This window comes from Diadema antillarum, unplaced genomic scaffold (assembly GCF_040938485.1).
Source record: "Diadema antillarum isolate AM-2024a unplaced genomic scaffold, OU_Dant_1.0 seq00000946_RagTag, whole genome shotgun sequence".
In the NCBI taxonomy this organism is placed as follows: domain Eukaryota; kingdom Metazoa; phylum Echinodermata; class Echinoidea; order Diadematoida; family Diadematidae; genus Diadema; species Diadema antillarum.
The window spans coordinates 1,556,419-1,578,510 of NW_027271795.1; the positions used below are offsets into that span (position 1 = coordinate 1,556,419).

Below are 22,092 nucleotides of genomic sequence, written 5' to 3' on the forward strand. Positions count from 1 at the left end.
TTTTGGAACACATGACACTGCTGGACGGTCTAGGAAGTTCATAGTTTTGGACCCGTTCTGGGACCCATGTCTGCTCTTGTAACAATTCTCACCCCCTTCCGGCAGAATGAAGACAAACGATGCACCATTTTGTCCGGCCAATCATGAGAGCATTTCCATTGAAGATATGGTGAGGATAGTGATCACGTGGTTAACCAAGCAATGCCTCTTATTTTTGTGTCTCAAAGTTTTGGCTGTCATCAGATTTCTGTTGTAAGTACAATTACCTTTTATTATTAGAATCACCATTTAAGGGTGCTCTTGATTTTTCCCCTCAATTTTCAAGAGTTCTTATAGAACTCCAATATGGTTTCATACCTCCATCTTACTTTGGAGTTATGCATTATGCTAGAGGGTCATGTTCATGTCCCTCTTAGATCACAAATTATGTTCACACGGAGAGGCATGTTATTACTTTCCTGGTGGGGAAGTTTCTTTTTTTTTTTAACCCGTTGAGGACCCGGTTAATTTTACTCTAACATGCATTTCCCATAGATACTTGCCCGAGTATACTCGGGACTTACTGTCCTCAACGAGTTAAAAGTGTGAAATTTAGCTGAGCTCTATACATGTTGTAGACATAGTGTCAGAGGTGATATTCTGCCTTCAAACATTTGTATATAATGTGTTGCATGGAAATTTCATAGCTATCTCTGCAAATAACATACCTTCTTTCCATACTCAGCCTCTGAAGCATCTTATCCTGCTCTGGAAAGATATCACTATTTTTGTCTTTCTTTTATTATTTTTTTTTTCCAAGAGGGGAGAGATACCCAGTTAAAGTGGGGGCCAAAAAAGTGTACATTTCAACAAGAAGATCAATATAATTGATTGCTGTTCATATTGGCAATCTCTATATGTAAGGACCCAAATTGGGCCAATCAGTATAGCTTGTTTTCAGAAAATTGAAGAAGAATAAGTACATAAAATTGAGAGAAAATTGCCATAGCAGAAAATGCCAACAACACTTACATCAGGTTTCCTTCATATTCTTTCCGAGCATTACATTGTGCTCTTTGGCGTTCACTTCAGTACGGCTCTCCAGTATGTGAGATAGTCAAATTATGGTTTATATCACCTTTTACTTGCAAAACTAAAGAATTATGGAAGAAAATATGGGTAGTACTGGCATTACCCATTTCTGTAGTATTTAGGCCAAAGGGGAAGTGTATCGTTTACCCACAACACTGGCTGTAGCAGTATGGTACTTCAAAACTTCAAAACTTTAACTTCAAAATTTCTACAGGAAGACTAGCAATCATACCTTATCATAATTACCATTCTAGGGCATTACTATATTGGGGGGGGGGGGGGGGGGGACTAAAGCAGAGTCACATGCTAAGATGCAGTAGAGCTCATTAGTGGTGTAGCTGTATACACTTTCTCACATCTGTATTTTTATTAGCTGAGGAAGCACATCCCTTACAGAACAAAAGCACCTTTTTTCAGTGAAGGAAAAGATTCACAGCGATAATGAAATATATCTTGCATTCATTATGTATGTACATTTGTTTTTGCTTGTCAAACAATAAATAGGAGATTAAATGTTATTTTTGGCATAGCTTAAGCAAGACAGGATTGGTCCAGTCCAATTTTAACCCTTTGATGAGGACTAGTCACAAGTATACTCGGGCAGACGTCTATGGGAAATGTGTGTCATAGCAAAGTCAGTTCTTACTGAACGGGTTAATATGCACCATGGCCATGGCAATGGTGGTAAATGCGGGATGGGCAGGTCAACGACCTCTTGCTGTGGATTGCGTGGCGTACCACTGTACCGACAGAACCTCATTGTCGTCAGAAGTATTTTGTCCCTGCCTCGGCCGTTATGCTATGCTCAAATTATAGGATTAGTTGCTTGCCATGGAAGACTCAATTGTACTCAATGGCACAGCTACATGACATAGACAATACAGGCAATGATTGCGCGCCTTGTGTGTGTTTAATAGCCACGGTGTCTGCCTTCGGCCAGCCCCACCCCCCCCCCCCACCTCTCAAGGTCTGTTGGCTAATGGGAAAAAGACTAATGGAACAGAAGGCCTCTGTGTCTAATTTATTTGAGGTCCATCTCTGTAGAGGTCTTCTCTGGTGCCTAGGTAGCCTGGTTAGATGGCATCACATCCCACACGAGGAGACAGAGACCTCAGCATCTGTCTGCTATAATTTGCTCATTTTCCCCGAATGACAAGTGATATCAACCCTTTAATGAACTTGGATATGGGTTTGGTTGTCCTGGGGGGTGTTTCATGAAGGAACTTGTCGGATAAAATATCCGACAAGTCAATTATATCCAACAAGTTTTGAGAAATTCTTTAGTCTGATTTCTCTGAACTTGTCGGATATAATTGACTTGTCGGACATTTCATCCGACAAGTTCCTTCATGAAATGCCCCCCTGATTGCCACAGTGATATCTTGAAGACAATATTCCCTTTATTTGCTTCTGTGAAAAGAAAAAGATAAAAACAACCAGGATGACATCGTGGTTGCCTCAATATGGAAACAAGTTTTGAAATTTTAGTGAGTGTGGTGACAAAAAAAAACAAACTACTATTCTTTGCCATTCGTGCCTTTAAAATCCACTTAAGCCAGGTAGGATAGATCGGAAGTGTGTTGTTTTGTCATCATAATCATCATCAAAAACTGTGCTTGGGGGCTCTTGGGAGTTCTCTGTGTACGTTGAAAAAGAAGGGTTTGAAACAGTATGACAGGCAGGGTAATTACTGATGTAAAATTTGAACAAATATTTCATATTTTGTGGCCTAGTTCTTTTTTTACCCTTGGATTTACTTCGTCATCTGTGTCTGGCAAGATGGGCATGATATTAAGTGCCTCATTGAATAAGGTGTTGTATGAGATGATTGGTATTGAGGGAACATGAAATAAGCAATGAGTAGAAATATATCTCAGGCTAATTTGTCATTCAAGTGATTCAGATAGCATCTGTTCCGAGGTTGGAGTCAATATAATTGTCTTTCCGATTCATTCTGTCATCTAATACGGAACAACCCTGCTCTTTGTGCAGTTTCTAAAATTGTGCACATTCGATGTCAATTTAGAATCTGTCTCCATTCAGTGCGGGATATACTACTACACCTGATGTTTGATATAATCTAGTCCTTTGTCGAAGATTAAAGTTAAGAACGTGAATAATATAGGGGTTCATTGAGTAAATTTCTGGGAAGTAGTAATTTCTCATGCATGTTCCTCATTTAACATTTCTTGAAAGTGAGTTATGTTCCTTGATCTGGAATTCCATTTACAGTATAATGAACCATTGGCCAACATAACATGTTTAGATACCAATTCAAGATCAATATGTTACCTACATTTGTAGCTTTGAATAATTGGACAGTGTTTATGTATTGCTCTCTAAATTTCATACCAGAATGATGGTAAATTTTCACCTTCACATATGGTAAACGATGTGGTTGATTTTGAATGCCACCTACACAAACCCTACCCAAAGTATACTTTGGAATAGTCCTGAGAAAATCAAGTTATCATGCATAATGAATCTCAGAGCTCCAGCTAATCTTTTAGATCGCATTGGCTAACTGGAATTTGTACATGCATGCCATTTGTGTACAGTAAAGTATTGAGTTTTTCAAATATATTACGAATAGTAATAACTCGCTACAAAGATCTCATTCTATTTTTGTAAATGTGCTGGTATTATTGAGGATGATGTGATGTATCTAGAGTAGACCTTCTTTATATATTGCAAAATGAAGGGGGTATACAGGATCAATTAAAAGCATCGGAATGACAAGGAGCCTAGAGTGTAGACCGTACTCAACGAAGGATTCCTGCCCCGACACAGTTGGGATCAAAGAGGTCATATCCATGGAGCTCTTCACAGCGTTACACCTGACTTCACCAGGAAATGTCAAACAATGCCATTAGATGTGTGTCCATGATTAACCAGATGTCAAACATTCAAATGGGGGGGGGGGGGGGGGGGATCAAGAGTGTGACAACATGTGGTAGTTAATGAGAGAGAGAGAAGGGGCAGGTGGAAGGAGAGAGGAGAGATGCGAGATGCGAGAGGGAGAGAGAGAGTGTGAAAAAAAACAGAGGGTGAAAAGATGAATAGAACGAGGCAAGAAGAGAGAGAAAGGAGAGAGGCAAAGAGGGAAGTGTGAAGGAAAGAAGAGATGAAGAAGTTTGAAGAAAAGAAGATATAAAGAAGATAAAGAGGAGAGATCAAAAAAGAGAGAGTGAGATAGAGAAAGGAGATAGAAAGAACTGAACAAGATGAGAGGGAAAAGAAGCAGAGGAGGGAAGAAAGAAGAGGTAACAGGAAGGACAAGGAGAAAAGAAACAACAACAGTTGAGGAACAAAGGAAGGAAAAGGGAGATAGAAGGAGAAATGGAGGGAGAGAGGAAAACAGATCCTAAACAGCAGCTAGCGACAGAAAGAATCTTACCCCGGGACAGAAGTTTCTCCTGTGGTGCATATTTAGCTCAAACTTTGTGGCAATTTCCATGTGTCCTCATTATTTATGATGCAATATGACAGGGTTTTCAGGAATCATTCCATGCAATCAGTATGAGCGAACGGATATTGACTTGCCTGGCTAGACTCTGTGCTATTGATTTTCTTTTTCCTTTCCCCGTATGATGCTTGTTCGGGGTTTGTGTTTCCGTGACGAGATTGATACTGACATGGATTTTCATGGTAACTTGATGAACATGCAGGTGATCTTGTGGTAGAGCAGGTGGAGGTTTCGGTGGAAGTACAAGTACCTACCACCAAGTAGCATCTCTTGCCGTCTATATGTCGGTCTTGGGAGTCAAGGTTAGGTTGCGTGTCATTGCAGGGAGGCGCGTTCTCCTGGTGATGAGTATCTCAGAACCAAAGCGCGCTGGATGCAAATGCACGCGTTGAATGTCCCGCTGGTCGTGCAGAAGAAATCCACTTGTAGCCTTTTGCAATGGAAACATTTGAGGTCATTTGTTAATATTTTGTTGGTTTGTCTGCTCATTGATTCGATTCGTGGAAAGAGCTTTAATGTGATGACGCTGGAGGTAATGGACGAAAACTACAGCAAGGTTGGATCGGACAGTTCAAATTCAATTTGACGGTATCGGCTGAGCGCGAGGCACTCAGCTCTCACATCCCGAGAGACTGGAGAGGTTTTTTTAAACGATTTTGTCGCCTGCACCAGCATCATCATCATATGACGTATCGATGCATGGTTTTCATTGTCAGTCTAGTAAGAACAACACTCAGGGAAATAATGTTGGCTGAGATCCAGAGGGGCGTTATCACAATTTTGGGGCGTATTGACTTATTACCTCGTAGAGACCCATCTACTCAACGTTATGTTGTCAAATTTTGAATTATTTTCATTATCAGTGGAATGTTAAAAATCAACACCACAAGGACCATATCTTACTCGATATTTCGAACAGTGCTTATAAATCTACCCACTTCTGATGAAATAAACATTTTATGTCATGAATGTATATTGATTGTTTCAGTTTTACTAACGCTCAAATCGTATAATGTGATAGCACCTTTCTGATTCTCAGCTTATGATGTACTCTCTTCAAAATACCTCATCAATCTACAGCTCCAGAGAGGTTGTTGAAACCAGCAGAAAAAAAAAAACAACAACGAAATGATTTCTATGAAAAGTCTGTCAGGGGGAAGCTTTAGATAACTTATCATCTGATGCAGACATTGTCATTTATTTAAAAACACTTTGCCAGGAACACTTCCTTGACTCTAAAACCTCTTTTTTTTTGCCTTATGAAGCAAATAGGTCTCTTGACTAATGTTTGTTATATGTGTCTATTTCTATACTGTATATGGATGAAAGTCTGACCATAAAATTTGACCTTTAACGTTCCATGTTTTTTACATTTTTTTCTATTTCTTATGCAGAATGTGTAATGTTTCTTGTGACATTCCAGGAAGTTCCGTATTTAGAATAATCAGTTGTTGTTGTTTTTTTGATTGCATGCAAGTGAGTGGGAATGCAAAGATGCTTGTACTTTTATTGAATATTCTTGTCAACAAGGCTAGCTGCTCTATAGGAAGAGGAGGGGCCTCATGTGTGTATGTAGGAATCCATGCAAGCTCATCTCTGACAGCTAGGTTAGGTCAGCACAGCAAACCTTTGTAGATCATTAATCATGGAGATGAATGCAGGGACAAAAACCCTCGACTAGTGAATTAACATGATATGCCATCTAATTATAAAATATGTTTTCAGTTTTCTTTAGGATCAATAGGGATTCATTTTTTTTTTTCCTCTCCAGAAGTGAAACAGGCCACATCGGTAATACATTTGTTGCCCTCGTGATACGTCAGTGAATTGGAGGAGGGGAGATTATTGATCTTGTATTACGCAGAGGGTTAGGGCTCAAGATTAATTAGCTTGCGTAGAGCACTGTACTGCAACATGCACTTTGGGTGAATGGGAACGGTGTGCGCCGACCCTTGCAAAAGACGGGTTGAAGCCGACCGGGTCCATGCGTGCATGCATGTATTCATTAACACTAGCTGGCAATCTTAGTTCGCTCAAGTTTGATATACTCTCATCGCCTGTTTGGAACTTTCTCCGGTCAAAGGACCAGGCACAAAGTGGAACCAGTCTGGGGATATTACGGGTCAACACTCATTGTTTCGTTGTCGGCGGGCTTGGTGACAGATTACCTTGCTTCGCCGCACAAAGTGCATAATTTGGGTGCACCTCAGGCATGACATTAATGAGATGTGGACCAGTGGATCATGGATGTTTTTAACGGGAATAACAGAGCACAAGAATGGTGCGCCGGTGATGCAGCTTCCAGTAGCAGAGCATTCATCCTCGTGACATTATGAGACTTTTTTTTTGTTGCCAAGTTCTGAACCACAGGACGGGATACATCAGCATATTGTTCTCGTTTGTTTCTCTTCAAGACAAAAGTCTGGTGAGGAATGGATATTCAGGATACACCATTTTGGAGCAACATGGGAAGCCATACGCACACCATCCCTCGGAGGTGTAATATTGATTTCGTGCCAGTTGAGGGATTCCAACGCACACTTGTTAGTCGGTGCCGTAAGCGTGGATCACGTACACGTTTGAATGCTCCTGCAGGTGTGTCTGTATACCATCAGCCTGGCGCCTCTATGCCTGGATGGTGATAAATATCCCGAGCAATTTTGCTGATTGGCAGTTGTTGTTGCTTTCTCCCAATTCTGCCTTTGGAGAAGGAGAACCTATCTATTGTTTGAATTGACCCAATTATGAATATCTAAATGCCAATAAGAGGAAAAAACAAGAAACAAATATATGATGTGTGCCTCACTAATCTAAACAACTGTATAAAATGGGAATGGTAGATTGGAGCCATGATGTATCATTGACATGCTTCGGAATAAATTGATCATTCCACCAGGAGTTAAAAAGATGAGCTCATCAAATCAAGTGGGACACAACAGCAGTGGAAAGGATGCTAGAGCGAGACTTTCCAGCCTCGTAATAACACCGGGTCTAGTACTCCAGCATGTGTAGAGTGATTTGCTGAACCCATGATCCGAGCAGATTTATAGCTCATTGGGAATCCTTTAACATCTGTTGCACAGAAATCCACCTGTGCATATATACAGAGTCAGAGGTATATCATCCGGATGCATCTCTGTGGTGCTAATTTGCATAGATGACATTTCAGTCCAAGTGCGATGGAGATTGATATCAGCCTGACAGATATAAGCCATACATCTGTCAGGCATGGATTAAATCATTCTGTTCTCTAAGCCTACATCTCTGAATTCTTCCGTTGCTACAAGACCTATGTTTACGGAGCGACTATAAAAGTCTCAAACACGAGTATGCGTGTTGTCAAGGCGACTTGGAGGAGAAGTCGGGTGGTATCCATCAGCACTTGACTTCTCAAGCTGTTGCAAGGTAACACTGCTCTTTCTTTTTCTTTTTCTTTTTTTAGTTTGGATTCATCAATACATGAAGGTGGTCATCTTTCCTGAGTGTCATTGATTTTGCAGAGGATGTTATTGGTTTGGATTTTCATTTGCAGAGATTTAGTGTATTTTACTGGTATACACAGCAAAAGTTCTGCATCTTTCTCAAACAGCACTTTTGTCCTTTGTCACAAAGTGTAGGCAAACCATAGATATCCCTGTGCCTTCATGCCATGAATGTCTGGATTTTTTCTATTTAACTACCAGTATACAGAGGATTAAATCATTGAATTGTATAGGGACTAAAGGCATGCCCTGCTGTATAACGTACTGGTACACTCTGATCTTGTTGAAAAGGGTGCCATGACCCACAACTCTGAGGTACTTCAGTTCATTAATCAAAACTTGTTTTTCTTGGAGTGAATTAGCGGTTCACTCATAGAGCTGCAGAACTTGGAAGGGACACATTTGCCTCTGATTACAACTGCTCTACAATATTTTCAGTGCGCAAACAGGACAGCATCACGCTCTTCTGGTCGTCAGTTGGTGATATATTTTCTTTGCAAGCGGATGAAGACAGCAGACAAAATGTAGGATGTATGTCAACTTGTGGCTTAACGACTTTTACTGTGTTCCTGAAACTTGTTCCATGGTTATGTGGATATATGATTGTAATTTCATGATGATTTTTTAGTTACCTTGACAGTAACTGAGTGCTCGCTTGATTGGATGTGGAGGAGCTTTTCCCAAAGTAACCCCAATTTCAGTAATCTACACATGTTGTAAACTGCAACATGGAACAGACTTGGAGCAGGTCAGAGTGACTTTGAAGCCTATAAACCTGGCGATATCAACCACTCTGTGATCTTTGTCAATTAATGATGGTCATATATGTGGCATTTTGATGTATCAATGCCCATCAATATTTTGCAATGTTTAAAAATCTGTTGTTGTGGGGTGTTTGTTTATGTGTGCATGTTTGTGTGTGTATTTGAACGAGTGGATGGAAGAGAGAAGGAGAGATAATATAAGTCACGTTCATGATATAATAGCAATTACAGTATCCCGCACTTTTCGTTATTGACACTTCTGTTTTGAAGGTTGTGTGTAGACATACATATGTCTATACACCCACATATAATATGATTTCGTTCTGTTCATGTCTTTTTATATGTGATACACATACTAGTATATCATATGAAAATATGTGTATTTTGTGATTGTTTCACAGCGGGTATGATGTCAGAAGATAGTGACTACACCAGCGATGTGAATGCACCTACGGTAAGCAACAGCAGTCCACGCCACAGCGGGGGCACCACTCACCACTCGTCCGACCGGCTTGACTCGCCCTCACACGAATCCCCTCCGCATCGTTTCCATGACTACGACGACAACTTCTCCGGTACAGAAGAGGTGAGATGCACCACTCTTCCTCTAAAACTTGTAAAGGATCTTCGTATACGTACAGTTAAGATAAATCTCTGCGACGCCATATACTTGAGTTTTACAATACTGTCTGTTGTGGACAGACGAAAATGAGTCTTTGTGACATGGTTCAGTATTTTGTTGGATATTTATTCTGTGGAATAATTCAGCAATCAGGTTTTAGCCCATATCCACCAGTTGCGAAAAGCAGTTTATAAGCTGTTGGTGCTGGAGGCTATTTTACACATACTCACTAACTGTGCCGTCTCAAATTCAAGGTAATGAATGTCTTTGACACTTATCAGAAGAAAACTATGGAAAACTACATATCCATTGAAAGAGAAAGTACTGGTCTTAAATATGAGATGTAAATGTGCATCATGTGATGAATCATGTGACATCATGATATAAATGTTTACGTAAACTGCATGAATTACTCATTTATGAATAACATTGCGTAATTATTTTTAAAAACACCAATGAAATATATTCATAGTCTTTATACAGAAAAACAATTATAAATTTTGAAATTTTCATAATGTAAGCTTTCTAGTGGAATATAACTCATAGGGTTTAATGCTTACAAATATTTAAAAAAAAGAATGTTGAATGAAAACTGATAATAGCTGTGGACTAGTGTGGTCTCACTCATAAGCCGTAAGGATGGTGTACAGGAAAGTATGTACGCATATGGTCATGTTTTATCTCACATAGATGTAGACGTATTCTGTTTGGTGTATACCTCAAAAGTGAATACCAATCCAAATAATAGTGACAGGAAGTGAGGCAAAGGACTGTGGGATGTCAGGTCAGAGTTCACAGGCTATAATAAGTTCTATAAATGAACAACTATGGGATATCCTATACAATAGATCAGCAGATTAACATGTAGGTTAATAAGAACCAGAGAATATCTGACAGGAAAGAACCACAGTTTTTCCTTCTTGCTTTTTTTTTTCCTTGTCATGTTCACCCACTTACTTGTATATAAGAAGTTCATGATTGTAAATGCTTTCTACTAGGCCAGCGACACTACAAAGGTATAAGCGTACTTGTGTATACCCAAGCAAAGTTTTGTTTCACACTGGCGAAAAAAAAAAAAAAAATGAGGTCAAATGACTACCTGTAATCACACATTTGGAGTGCAGATTGTCATTGTTTCATGCAAGACCAGCATATACATGTACCCTTCAATGGAGCACAAAAAGTGCATCTGTAAAATGATTTCTCTTGCGAGAAGTTACAGGTGAAGTGCGCAGCCATGACTATATTCCAATTCTATCATTCAGAATAGATAACACAGAAAAAGATATCTACAAAAAGTGACACTATTTTTCCTCTCCCCTCAGGGCCAGATAAGAATTTGGGCACCTTTTTGTTATTTACGGCTTTTAAATCATCCCTCAAAAATACATTCACCCCTCTTACTCCATTCATCAAAGGAAATTTCACTAGCAGAATACTCACTTTATCTCCTGAGGAGGAGACAATCAAATTAATGATAAACCAGGTGCTTAGTGTTAGTGAAGAGGCTCAGTTTACAAATATCAATGGAGAATAGAGAGAGGAAGAGGTGGAGCTAAACTAGGTCACCATCTCATTGGCTAACCCTAAAGTTTGTTGCCCTCTGAGGAAATAACATCCCTGTTTCCAAAGATCCCACACCTGTTCATAATTTTTTTCCCGTGTGGTATTTGTTATATCGTATGCTATATAAATGATTTGAAGATTATGCAAAACCACAAGCTTCACCAGCTAGTGTAATTCTAAGGCCTGCAACCCTCCCAATGGGTTGTCAATGATTTACTGCCGAATTATTTCTATTCTAGAATGAGATATCTTCTTCTCTAATTTGTTTTCCAAAATGTGAAATTTGGTAACAGTTTTTCAGCAAGCGAGAGACACATGAGGCAATGACATTGTTTACCTCATTTTGTGTACAAACACTGGTGGTTGTAATTGATGTCATGTCAATGAAAAAAAAATGAAGGAAGGCTGCAGTACTTATTCTTGGTCAGATGTCAAGAAACTTTCTGTGTTCTTGTTCATTTAATTCATTTTCTCTGTATTATATTCAAATTGGGCCTTAGCTCCATGTCATAAAAACTTGGAACGATAGCAACTCTTGCTACAATGTCATGTGTGGTAATGACAAGAACCCTGCTTTCTGCTTGACTTTTGCTTCAAGAAATTGCCATTCCAGCAAGAATTACTATCGTAACATTATTTCTATTTTCCAATGAGACCCTGGAGTAGAGGCTAACATAAAAGTTGTCTGTGAGCTTTTAATGATATGACTTTTGAAAAATTTTATCAGTAATGTCACAGTGGTCATTGTTAACTACATTTACTTATCATCAACATACAGTAGATTATGTGAGGAGAAATAAATGGTCATGCTTAGGATGAAAGTGATTTCAAGCACACTGTTCTGATAATAGCAGATAGATTAGAATAAATATAGACAGTGACTGATGACTGTATGCTTTCCGTAATGACTTTTATCATTTTCAAATCTGAGCACTATTTTTTTTTTTCAGCTCAGTTGTGGGACATTACAGTTTAAATAATCACACAAGTCTTGCACACTCTATTAAAGGAATGGTATAGTATTGAATGAGGTGAGAATTCAGGGTTCAACTTTTGCGAGATACTTAGAAACCACTTTATGAAATATTAAAAAGCATACAATTCTCAGAGGAAATTCAATGTTTATTTGGTGATAATCAGTTGTGAAATTATCAAGATATCCAAAAACAAAGTAAGACGAAGTGACTTTAATAAACGGTGCTGATCCCAACTTTTATTAGGATTACTTTGTTTTGGATATTTCGGCCATTTCAAAACCAACTTTCATCAAATTAACTCTGAGTTCCTCTAGATAAGCTCTGTCATATTTCAAAAGAGGTTTTTAATTATTTCAAAAGATCATTATCAAAATACGTTGGAAATCTCATGCCCATCTCAACCAAAACTGTACCATCCCTTTGAAGTGATATACATTGAATGTATTGGCAGTCCAATATTCCAGAACTTGCAAGAATATGTGATTGATATAACAGACCTTTGCCAATCCATTGATGATCATCAGCATTAGTATTACTTTTATTGCAAATGCTTGCAAGGGTGAATGTTTATAGAGGTCAGGTGGACAGTGTAATGTGCCTTCAATGAGAAGATCCAGGGTTCAATTCCCACCTGGACACTTATGTCCTCTAGCAAGACACCTCATGCACTGCACTTTTCTCTTCTCTGATGTACATGTATGGTGTATAACTCGATACGTGGGAAGAAGCTGGATGTTGATGCGGCTTGATTTAGCATAGTGCTTTGAAAAACGCAGCACACCTAGAAAGTTTCTCTGAGAAATTGATAATTCATAGGATTGCCAGAGACTAAATTTGGCACTTTGTTAGAGATATCAATTATCATGTCAAATGGAAATGATAGTTCAGTGGGCTCTCAATTTTACAAATGATTGGGACTAGTGAAATCATTTTGTTATGTCAGGATTTACCATGGCTTGAAAAATGATATACATACACTGCATTGTATAAAGAAATTTCCAATTTTGGGGTAAGAATAGCTGTTTTGGGTTTTTTTTTCAATGATAATTTACTGTACTAGCTGAAAGTTTCGCGGTGGTTTTATTTTCGCGAATTTCGTGAATCGCCTTTGAACCGCAAAAATTAGAACGCACGAATAACTAATGTCAGTTAGACCCTCGCAACCGCGAAATTAACAACACGCCAAAATGTCCTCCAAGTAGCAATTCGCGAAAATATCTGTATGCGAAAATTTCAGCTCATACAGTATTCATACTGAAAGTACACTGTAATGATACTTTCCCTGGTTGATACAATGTTAGAAACAGTAAAAACTTTCAACCTATTTATACGAAATGCTGTTCCTTCTGGGTCTTTTATACAGCCTTACTACCATGACGACTATCCAGACGAGGAGAACGAGGTTATAGGACGCTACATTGAGGGGGGCGGCAGGAGGAGACTCTATCCTAACGACCGCGACCATTTCACCGATGGAAGCAACGACCGCCTAGACCAGGATCCCTACCATAGGCGGGAATACTATGATGATTATCATCCGGGCAGTGACATGGAATACAGGTACGGATCCACCGGCGAATTCACTAACCCCGAGGACAGCTACAGTGCCAACGGCGAGTACGACTCCGAGTACGGCCCAAACCAACGCGGCTACGTGGACGACTACGAACACTACCGGGAGTACCGCGAAGAGCGCAGCTCCGACGAGCACACCGACAAGCCGTACCGGCGCGTGGATTCCTACGAGCGAGAGGAATTCGCAAGACACTACGACGAGGAGTACCCATCTGAGGACAGTGAGGTGGAAGAGCGCATGGAGAGGAAAATAGAGGAATATAACAGGCCCAAGTCGGGTAACGGAATTCGCAAGGGGGAGGACCTGGGGCAGGATAGTGACTTTGACGACGTGCATCGCGACAGGGAGTTTGACGCTGATGGGAGAGACAGTGAGTTCGACGAGGTACGCCCAGATGACGGCTTTGACCCCAGAAGGGGCAGCAACTACGACTTGCGAAGGAACAGTGACTTTGACGCTCGGAGGGGGAGCGATTTTGAGCTGATGAGAAACAATGGGAAGTTCAATTCACAGAGAGATAAAGAGTTTGACATGAGGCCGGAGGGTGAGTTTGACTCCCATCCGGAGGGCGAGTTTGATGCTGGGAGGGACAGTGAGTACGACTCGAGACAGGACTTACGGCAGGAGCCCGAGTATGATCCTCCAAACGATGGAGAGTTTGACTTGCACGAAAACATGTACTGTCCTCCGGAGAGTGACTTCGAGCCGCGAGACAGCGACTTGGATCAGAGAGGGAGTGGGTTTGACCTGCGCAAGGACCCGTACGACGAGGTGCGCGACAGCGATTACGATCGCAGGCGGTCAGACTACGGGCATTCAATGGAGGACTTTCCACGCTATGACTTCGACGATGGCCGCAGGTACGTGGACCGCGGCGAGAGCTTTGAAACCAGCAGGACTGAACAAAGCGAGGGAGAATCGGAGACGAGTAGCAGTGCTCGTCGGCGGAGACAGAGGGGCGCATACCCTTACAGCCCTCATGAAAGTGACAGATATCTCGATCGCGATGAGAGAGACATCGACAGCTTGGAGAGGGATAGCAGGCCCTCATTGGAGACTGGAAGGTAAGTCAAGATTCTCGTGCAGACAGAGTCCTTCTCTTTAGTGTTACAGTACTTTGCATGTTTATGGAGCTTTAGATTTGCTGCACGGACATTAAGACGATGATTGCGTTGGCTGTTCTCTCTCCCTGCGTCGTGTTGCAAAGTAGTTTAAGTTTATGTGAAGACGCAACCTGTGAAAAGTAAAATGGCGCCCCCATATGATCAGTACTTCAAGTACCTCTCTGTGTTGTGAATTGAGCAGATGCAAAAGTGGCCCGGAGGGCTTAGTGAAAACTCTTGATGAGGCGAGATCAATTTTGATAAGCAGTTTTGAGCATGCGCAGAACAGGTTTTATTCCTCTGAACGTCTGTGTCGCAAAAATCTAGAGCTCCCTTTTGCCTCTGACATGTGGTTATTTCCCCATAGCTGTAGTACATCGTACCTCCTATCATGGGAAGCGATGGTTTAACTGTACTCACCAGCATGGTACTCACCAAGGTCAGCATAGTACTCTGATGAAATCAGGCAGGAGGAAAAACATTTTGACTCAACTCTCTTATAAAATGGTGACTGTGTGATGGCATCAAACTCTCCAATATGCAATTCGGGCCTTATTCTTATATCTTCCGTAGAAATGTGTCCGTAATTGTTCTTCAATTACACCGCTCAATGCTAATCAGTAAAATTATCTTTACCGTAGGTCTTTGCATGTAGCTGTGTATGTTTAGCTGTGGTTTCTGTGGAGACCATATGTGACCCTGCACCTCAAAACAAACAAAAAGTCGCCAGACATGAATTTTTAGTTAAGACCATATTCTGAAAGAGCAGACTTTAAGCTTTAAAATGATGTATAACTCAAATCAAATGGACTCTCCTAACCTATCTAAATGTTGGAAAGAAAGCACAAACTCAGGAAAAGTGTGAACTGAGAAAAGAGACTCTGAAGTACAGTGTCTATTCAAGCACTTAATCTTTACCAAACCGTGGTGGCTGTGCGATGAATGGGACAAAAAACAGGAAGTAAACCACCAGAGTAACAACAATGAAGGGATTATCAAATTAAACTGAAATTAGACATGCCTCATTAACACATTCTGTCCATAATTAATGCCAACTTTCAAAGCAGTAGCACTATCCTTTCAAAAGTTATTAGAGTTGAAAGTGAAGAGTGTGGACAAGGTTTTTCAGAAATGAAAAAGGGATTCTAAAGACACACCTAATCACACTATTCTACCAAAAATGTTCGAGATAAACTGCTAAAAAACACACTTTCCTGCCCGTTTTATGATGCCAAATTTTAGCATAATGTAAAAGAAGACCCGCTCTTTCAGAAAATATGAAAAAGTCCAGTTCGGCTAGGTTGACCCATTTCACTTATTTTCAGTCATTACGCAAAATCAGTGTGTGCGAATTTATGTTCGTTTTGAGGTGCACGGTCACATATAACATATTTCTTTCCATTTTCTGCGGGAGACGTATTAGAAGATAAGTGAGCAAATATATTTCATCACCACTTTGTATTTCTTATCTTTATTTTGCATCGATAGCTTTTCTAAGGGATTTATGTGACATTGATTGTTCTTTTCTCTCTCTCTTTTTTTTTTTTTAATCAAAAGTCCGGGAAGTAGCCGGTACTCATCACCGCAGATCAGTAGGAGCAACTTCGACTTGGATCGGTACTCGGAGAGCCTCCAGCGGTCCGACGAGATCCTGTCGCAGCCCGAGAATCGGGAGGAGGAGGAGGAGCTGGAGGAGGGAGAGATAGACGACGAGGTGCGGGACCTAGTGCCTGCTATGACCATCGCTCGCATGAGATGGCTCAACGCATTCCACAGAGTGCGGGAGCAGATCAAAGAGGTATGGGATGTTGCCATGACGACAAAATACACGAATGCCTGGCAGAGAGCCAGCTACTGTAAATCAACTTGTCTGAGAACGTGAGAGGGTTCTTATTTTGTGCATCTCATAAAGTTCAAGAACTTGTAGAGGGTTATAAATGTTTTTTTTCTTTCACATGTTCTCTCTGTATGATGGTGTTTTTTGTGTTTTTTTTTTGTGTGTGTGTAAAAAGTGACTTACCTATTTTTGAAAGGAAATTGTATACACAAGTAGAGCTATTGTCAGTTCCATGAATCTGTTTTTGTCGTTATTGTTCTGTGAATATTGGGAAAGTCATGATTGAGATGTGTAGAATATGAGGCAATAAAATGTGTGCGACATTTGCTCAGCAGTCACTGCCTCCACAAATATTACTCCAGTTTTAGGGGTCTTTTTTGGTATGTATGTATGTGTGTGTGCGTGTATATGTCATGCAATTCCAGTAGATTGTTCCTGAAGAAGTTTATCAAGGCTGTACTGGCCCAAACAATGCTACTATCATTTTTTCCATGAGTGGAGTAACTTTTATCCTTATTCATCAATTTTTTGTTTCAATCTGACATCTGTATCTCTATCGCTACCCCCTCCACCTCCTTCCCAGGGTTACTACGATGGTGACAGTAGCATGAAGCTAGGAAAACCTGGTGGTCTCTGGGCCAACCTCGCCAATGGAGGGTAAGTCATGCGGCAATCTTTCCAATTCCCTCCGAGGTGTAATTCCTCCAGTGAATGGAAGGGTTATTAGAGTAGATGTGAAGAGGGAAAATGTTTGAAGGTTTACTACACAGAAAAGAGAGGAAGATTTTGTTTTAAAAATAATTAATAAGAATACATACTATGATTTTAAGGGGAAATCTTGCACAAGTGATGTTTAATCTGCAAGTGTGTACACACATGTGTATGTGTGGTTGGGTATATATATATATATATATATATATATATATATATATATATATATATATATATATATATAAACATATATGTGCACGAGAGAGAGAGAGAGAGAGAGAGAGAGAGGAGATATTGTATTGCTATTTTATCTTAATTATATGATGAATTTGTGTATTTTTACTTGACTCATCTGTGTGGTATTTGAAATGGTACATGCCGACTATATGCCTTCATGTTTTGCAAGTGTAAAAAGGCAAGGTGTTTTCTTGAGATCATTTGCTAACCAATTTAAGTCAGTGTGAGTTTGTTACCCATATATAACCATTTTTAATCATAAGATGTATGGAACATATATCTCTCTCTAACGACAAAAATTACATGTCACTGGACTGAAGTGCAGATTTGCCGTGCATACATAACTCCCTGTGTGCCGTTATTTTTTTTTCTAATATTCTTGACACCCCATCACAGCAAACTACTGGAGCAAATTAACGCCAATAGTAGCAAAACGAGCCCCCTGAAACGCCGCAAAAACTTCCGCATCCCAGCCAATAAGCTCCTAGATATTGACATGCTTCCACCCGAGGTTCCCCCATCTCGGATGATCTCAGCGGTACAGTAATGTTACACACAAAAAAAGAGAGACATTAGAAGCAACTTCACACATCTTTTATTCATAGTTATCCAGTTATCCACATCAGGCAGTCACACATTTTTTTGTAATCATGCATTCTCAGTTTTCAGCCATTTACGAAAGATTTTCAATTCTCATATTCAGCTCGGAATTTGATTGTTTGACATTGATACATACCTCATAGAAAGAAGTTCACTCAGCAGAGTAGACTGTGTAGTTCACGCCATGCATTTCATATCCAAACTTTCAAGTGTCTAGACCCTCAGTATGTAAGATGCAGCTGCACTGACACTCCCTTGCAAACTTACAGCGATCAAAGTTCATATTTGCAGAATTCCAGTGAATAAGTGCCTCTAAGTTGGTAAATCTGTTTTTAGGCAGCTCTTCTTAGCAGAAAGTCACTTCTTTTTTTTTCTTTTGAAGTGATTTAGCAATGATGTGAGCCATGATTCAAAAATATATATATATATATATATATATATATATATATATCTTCTTTCTTTTTTTTAGGGGGGGAGATGAGTGAGGGGGAATGTTGGCAAATCTTTAGTGTCAAATATTCAAATGAATTTTACCAATGATAAAACCATGTAACGTCCATCAATTAAACTGAAGTCTGTGATCCCAAAGGTATTTGGGAGGTGACAATATTTCATCAGCAGATCCAGTGTTAAGACTTTCCTCCACATAGGTTCAAAAGTTTTTTCTTAAAAGAAGTTACCCATTAGTGTGTTCTCTCATTCCATTTAAACAGCTCACACTGTATGAAGTCACAGTGATGAACGTGATAACGACAATTCTTGGAGAGCACATCACAATATGATTCAATATGATTCACAATATGAATCAATATGATTCAAACAAGACACTGCAGTAGTGTGTCTATGTACATGTATTTCATTCAAACTCTGTTTCATGATTGGAGATGAAAGAGGGAGAGTAAATATAAATCCTCAACATCTGCCTGTTATTAGGAGAATTAGTCAGTGTTTAGAATGCATCGAATATTTGTGCCATCATTGAGATATCTATGGTGAAAGCAAATTGCTAAAATAACTTTGCAAAGTACCTTCATCCAGTGGGATAGTTTACAAATTTAGGACAAGAGATCATATGATGGAGGATGGGACTCCAGCAAATATAGAATGAAAAATCATGAAGATTTCCCTGTGAGTAGGTTTTCTCTTTGTTTTGTTTTGTTTTGTTTTGTTGTTTTTTTTTGGGGGGGGGGGGAGGGAGAAGGGGCATCATCATAGAGGTAGACAGATGTCGACATTTTTTCTTTCTCTGTCCAAATGGTTATGAATCTTGACATATTCTCTTCAATACGTGCCAATGGTGATACTGGTCCAGTATGTAATCCAGAACACAATGCATTTTGTAGCCCATCATTTCACAGAGTTCCTTTGTCATTCTCCCACTGTTTCCTCCCCCACTTCATCCATTGCACATAGTCCTCATGGTCTAGACCTCTTACCGGAAATGTTGCCGCGGAGAAAATCTATACCGCTGGTGAGAACGGCGGCACAATCTTCTTTTCTTTTTTTTTCTAAGTCCGATTCGTGAACGTGGACTGTATCACATTCCTATTTGTGCTAAATGTAGAATGTTTTGTAATTTTTTTGACAGTCAGCTAGTCCTTGCATGATAGTTGTGAAGATTGATCAAAATTATCAAATTCATGTGATAGATTGTTTCATGGAGTGTCATCCACAGTCATGTTTATGTTCCTCTGCTATCCTGTAAATTTCTCATGTACTGTATACGCTATATATTTTGCGGGGGTTTTATTTTCGCGAATTTCGCGAGGCGGGAGCTATTCGCGAAATTAACAACACGCGAAAATATTACCTTGCAAAATGAATCCCTTGCCTTGATGATAAGAACGCACGTCCACGTCTACTTACGAATACTGTAGAGAGCCAAGGGGACCACTCGTCAGAAATCTAGCGCGATGGACTTAACCCCTTCAAAAATGTTGAATTCTAACTTGCTAGTTCACAGAGTTTAGTAGTTTTTTCATGCAGTGTATAACTAGTATCATTCTTATTTGCTAGTAAGTTGAAAATTCACACTTTCTTTGCCACTTCATATTTTCTCTGGTCCCCCAATCGCGAATTTAACCACTCGCGAAAATGTGTGACAGCGGCAATTCACGAAAATTTATGTACGCGAAAATTATAGCGTATACAGTAATCTACATGGCATTCCATCCAGCATTGACTTGTGTCAGATATGTGATGTATAACTCTAGATGTATCACTCTAGCCGTAGATGTCCATACATTTATCACATCTTTTGCTGTTGCATTATTTAGGTTAAGACTCATGATTTGCTGGAATCATTATCGAGAATCTTTTCATTTCAGTGCAGTAATGTCACTGGTTTCATTTCACTCATTTTTGTGTCTGTTTGTTTGTTTGTTTGTTTGTTTGTTTGTTTTGGGGTTTTTTGTTGTTGTTTTTTTTTTATTTCATATCGTCGGTTTATGTTCAACCCAGCAGGAATTTTCCCCATTTCTCCCTGTATGTCCAAAGTATGTCGTTTTTGCTCCAGTCTCTGATCATGGATTTCAGGATAATAATGCTTCTGTAATGGTCTAAGGCCATCAATTCTCCGATCCATGTCTCATAAAGTTCCCCCTTTTTCATATTATGTAGCATGCGTCTTACACACCCTCCATTCACTTACATTATGAGATTCATCATTGTAGAAATGCTACATAGTGTTGATGCAGTAAGCTCATTGAATGTACATCTTATCTTGTATTTCATTGTGATGTTTTGTGTGTTGTCACTATGTTTTTTAGAGATTCTTGCTGCGGTGAATCTGTGTATCCAGTGGAGATGTAGCTATATCCAGTTTTGCCCTCCCTTCTATAACATGAGGAGAGTGTGTTTGATAATGAAAATCTAGCCAAAAATCATTTGATCGTGAAAGTGATGATGTTGATTGGCGACTTCCCAAGGAAAATGTCACCATCATTTAATTGTCAACCCTCTTTCTCTCTTGAGCAGTGTGTCTAGGTATGCATATTGTTTGTATGTTTGTATGGATGTATGTGTGTACTTTATGTGCCTGTGTTTATGTACAATACATGTCTTTATGCATTTATGTCTGTGCGTATTCACTGTATGTATGTACATGTTCATTGTACCAGGTATTTGTAAATTAATATGGACACGCACACAATTGATTATAGTTTTTTTCATGAGATAGAAAGAAAAAATAAACAAGGTCCTTACAACATTGGTGGTGGGTTTTCCTAAATTTCAGCAAAAATTCATTTACAAATGAAAGACACTGACAATTCCCATAAGCCACTTCAAAGTTACACAATTATATGGGTACATTTGGTCACCTTTGAAACAAAAGGGCTGTAATCTCTTTGAGGCCAGTACAGTTTCCTTGAACTCCCTTTTTTCCTGGTCAAGTATTGTATCCGTGCTGATAGGATTCTGACAGCTAAAGTTTTGCAGTCTGTGGAATTGAGACCCCGATTTCCTCTCCGACTTCGATTAGATTCCAAGGGGCAGAGGGTATCAGTGGAGACATCCAGGGTATAGCAAGAATATCTAGAAAGATGACACTACAGACCAGTAAATGACTGGTCAAGATCCAGATCAATGTAAGCCAGGGACTGTCATTCTGTGCTTATAGCATGTCTCTAAATCAGACTGAGCATTAAGTAGATGGTTTCAAGGGCTAGGCAGTCAAGAGAAAGGTCATAGTATAGCCCTGATGTTTGCTTCTCGGCCGCAAAAGGACCTATCAATGTCTGGGAAGGGCAAGAAAGTGATGCACGCACACTTGAGGCGATCGAAGAAGGAAGCAATAGTGTTGACCTGGCGTGCGTAAGTGGGTCACTATAGTGTGTGTGTATTTGTGCTACAATTTACTGCTGGCTGTTCATGGCGAGTGTGAAAGCCAGTAAGACACTTAATGTTGGGAGCAAAATATGTAATGTTTCACTGGACGTGTGCAATTACACATGTACATTCATGTTCCCTCTCTCTCCTTCTTTCTCTCTGTCTGTCTGTCTCTCAAGTGGCTGTATAATTCTCATGTGTGTCATCTCACCGTCTCAAGATCCCCCTGTCAAGCTATGTGTATGACTGCGA

General features: G+C 39.8%; 1 protein-coding gene across 6 annotated transcripts in view; it reads left to right on the forward strand.

The window, feature by feature from the left end:
• LOC139741709 (protein unc-13 homolog B-like) overlaps positions 1-22,092 on the forward strand; it is a 267,252-nt gene that overhangs the window by 193,808 nt on the left and 51,352 nt on the right. For 4 of the 6 annotated variants that reach the window (XM_071652293.1, XM_071652294.1, XM_071652295.1 and 1 more), the window contains 5 exons: positions 9,185-9,369; positions 13,312-14,588; positions 16,185-16,425; positions 17,048-17,121; positions 17,809-17,950. In XM_071652293.1, coding sequence (XP_071508394.1) covers positions 9,185-9,369; positions 13,312-14,588; positions 16,185-16,425; positions 17,048-17,121; positions 17,809-17,950 — 1,919 coding nt within the window. Of the gene's footprint in view, positions 1-9,184; positions 9,370-13,311; positions 14,589-16,184; positions 16,426-17,047; positions 17,122-17,808; positions 17,951-19,425; positions 19,484-22,092 lie in introns of all 6 variants that reach the window. The other 2 variants (XM_071652296.1, XM_071652297.1) reach the window with 1 other exon arrangement.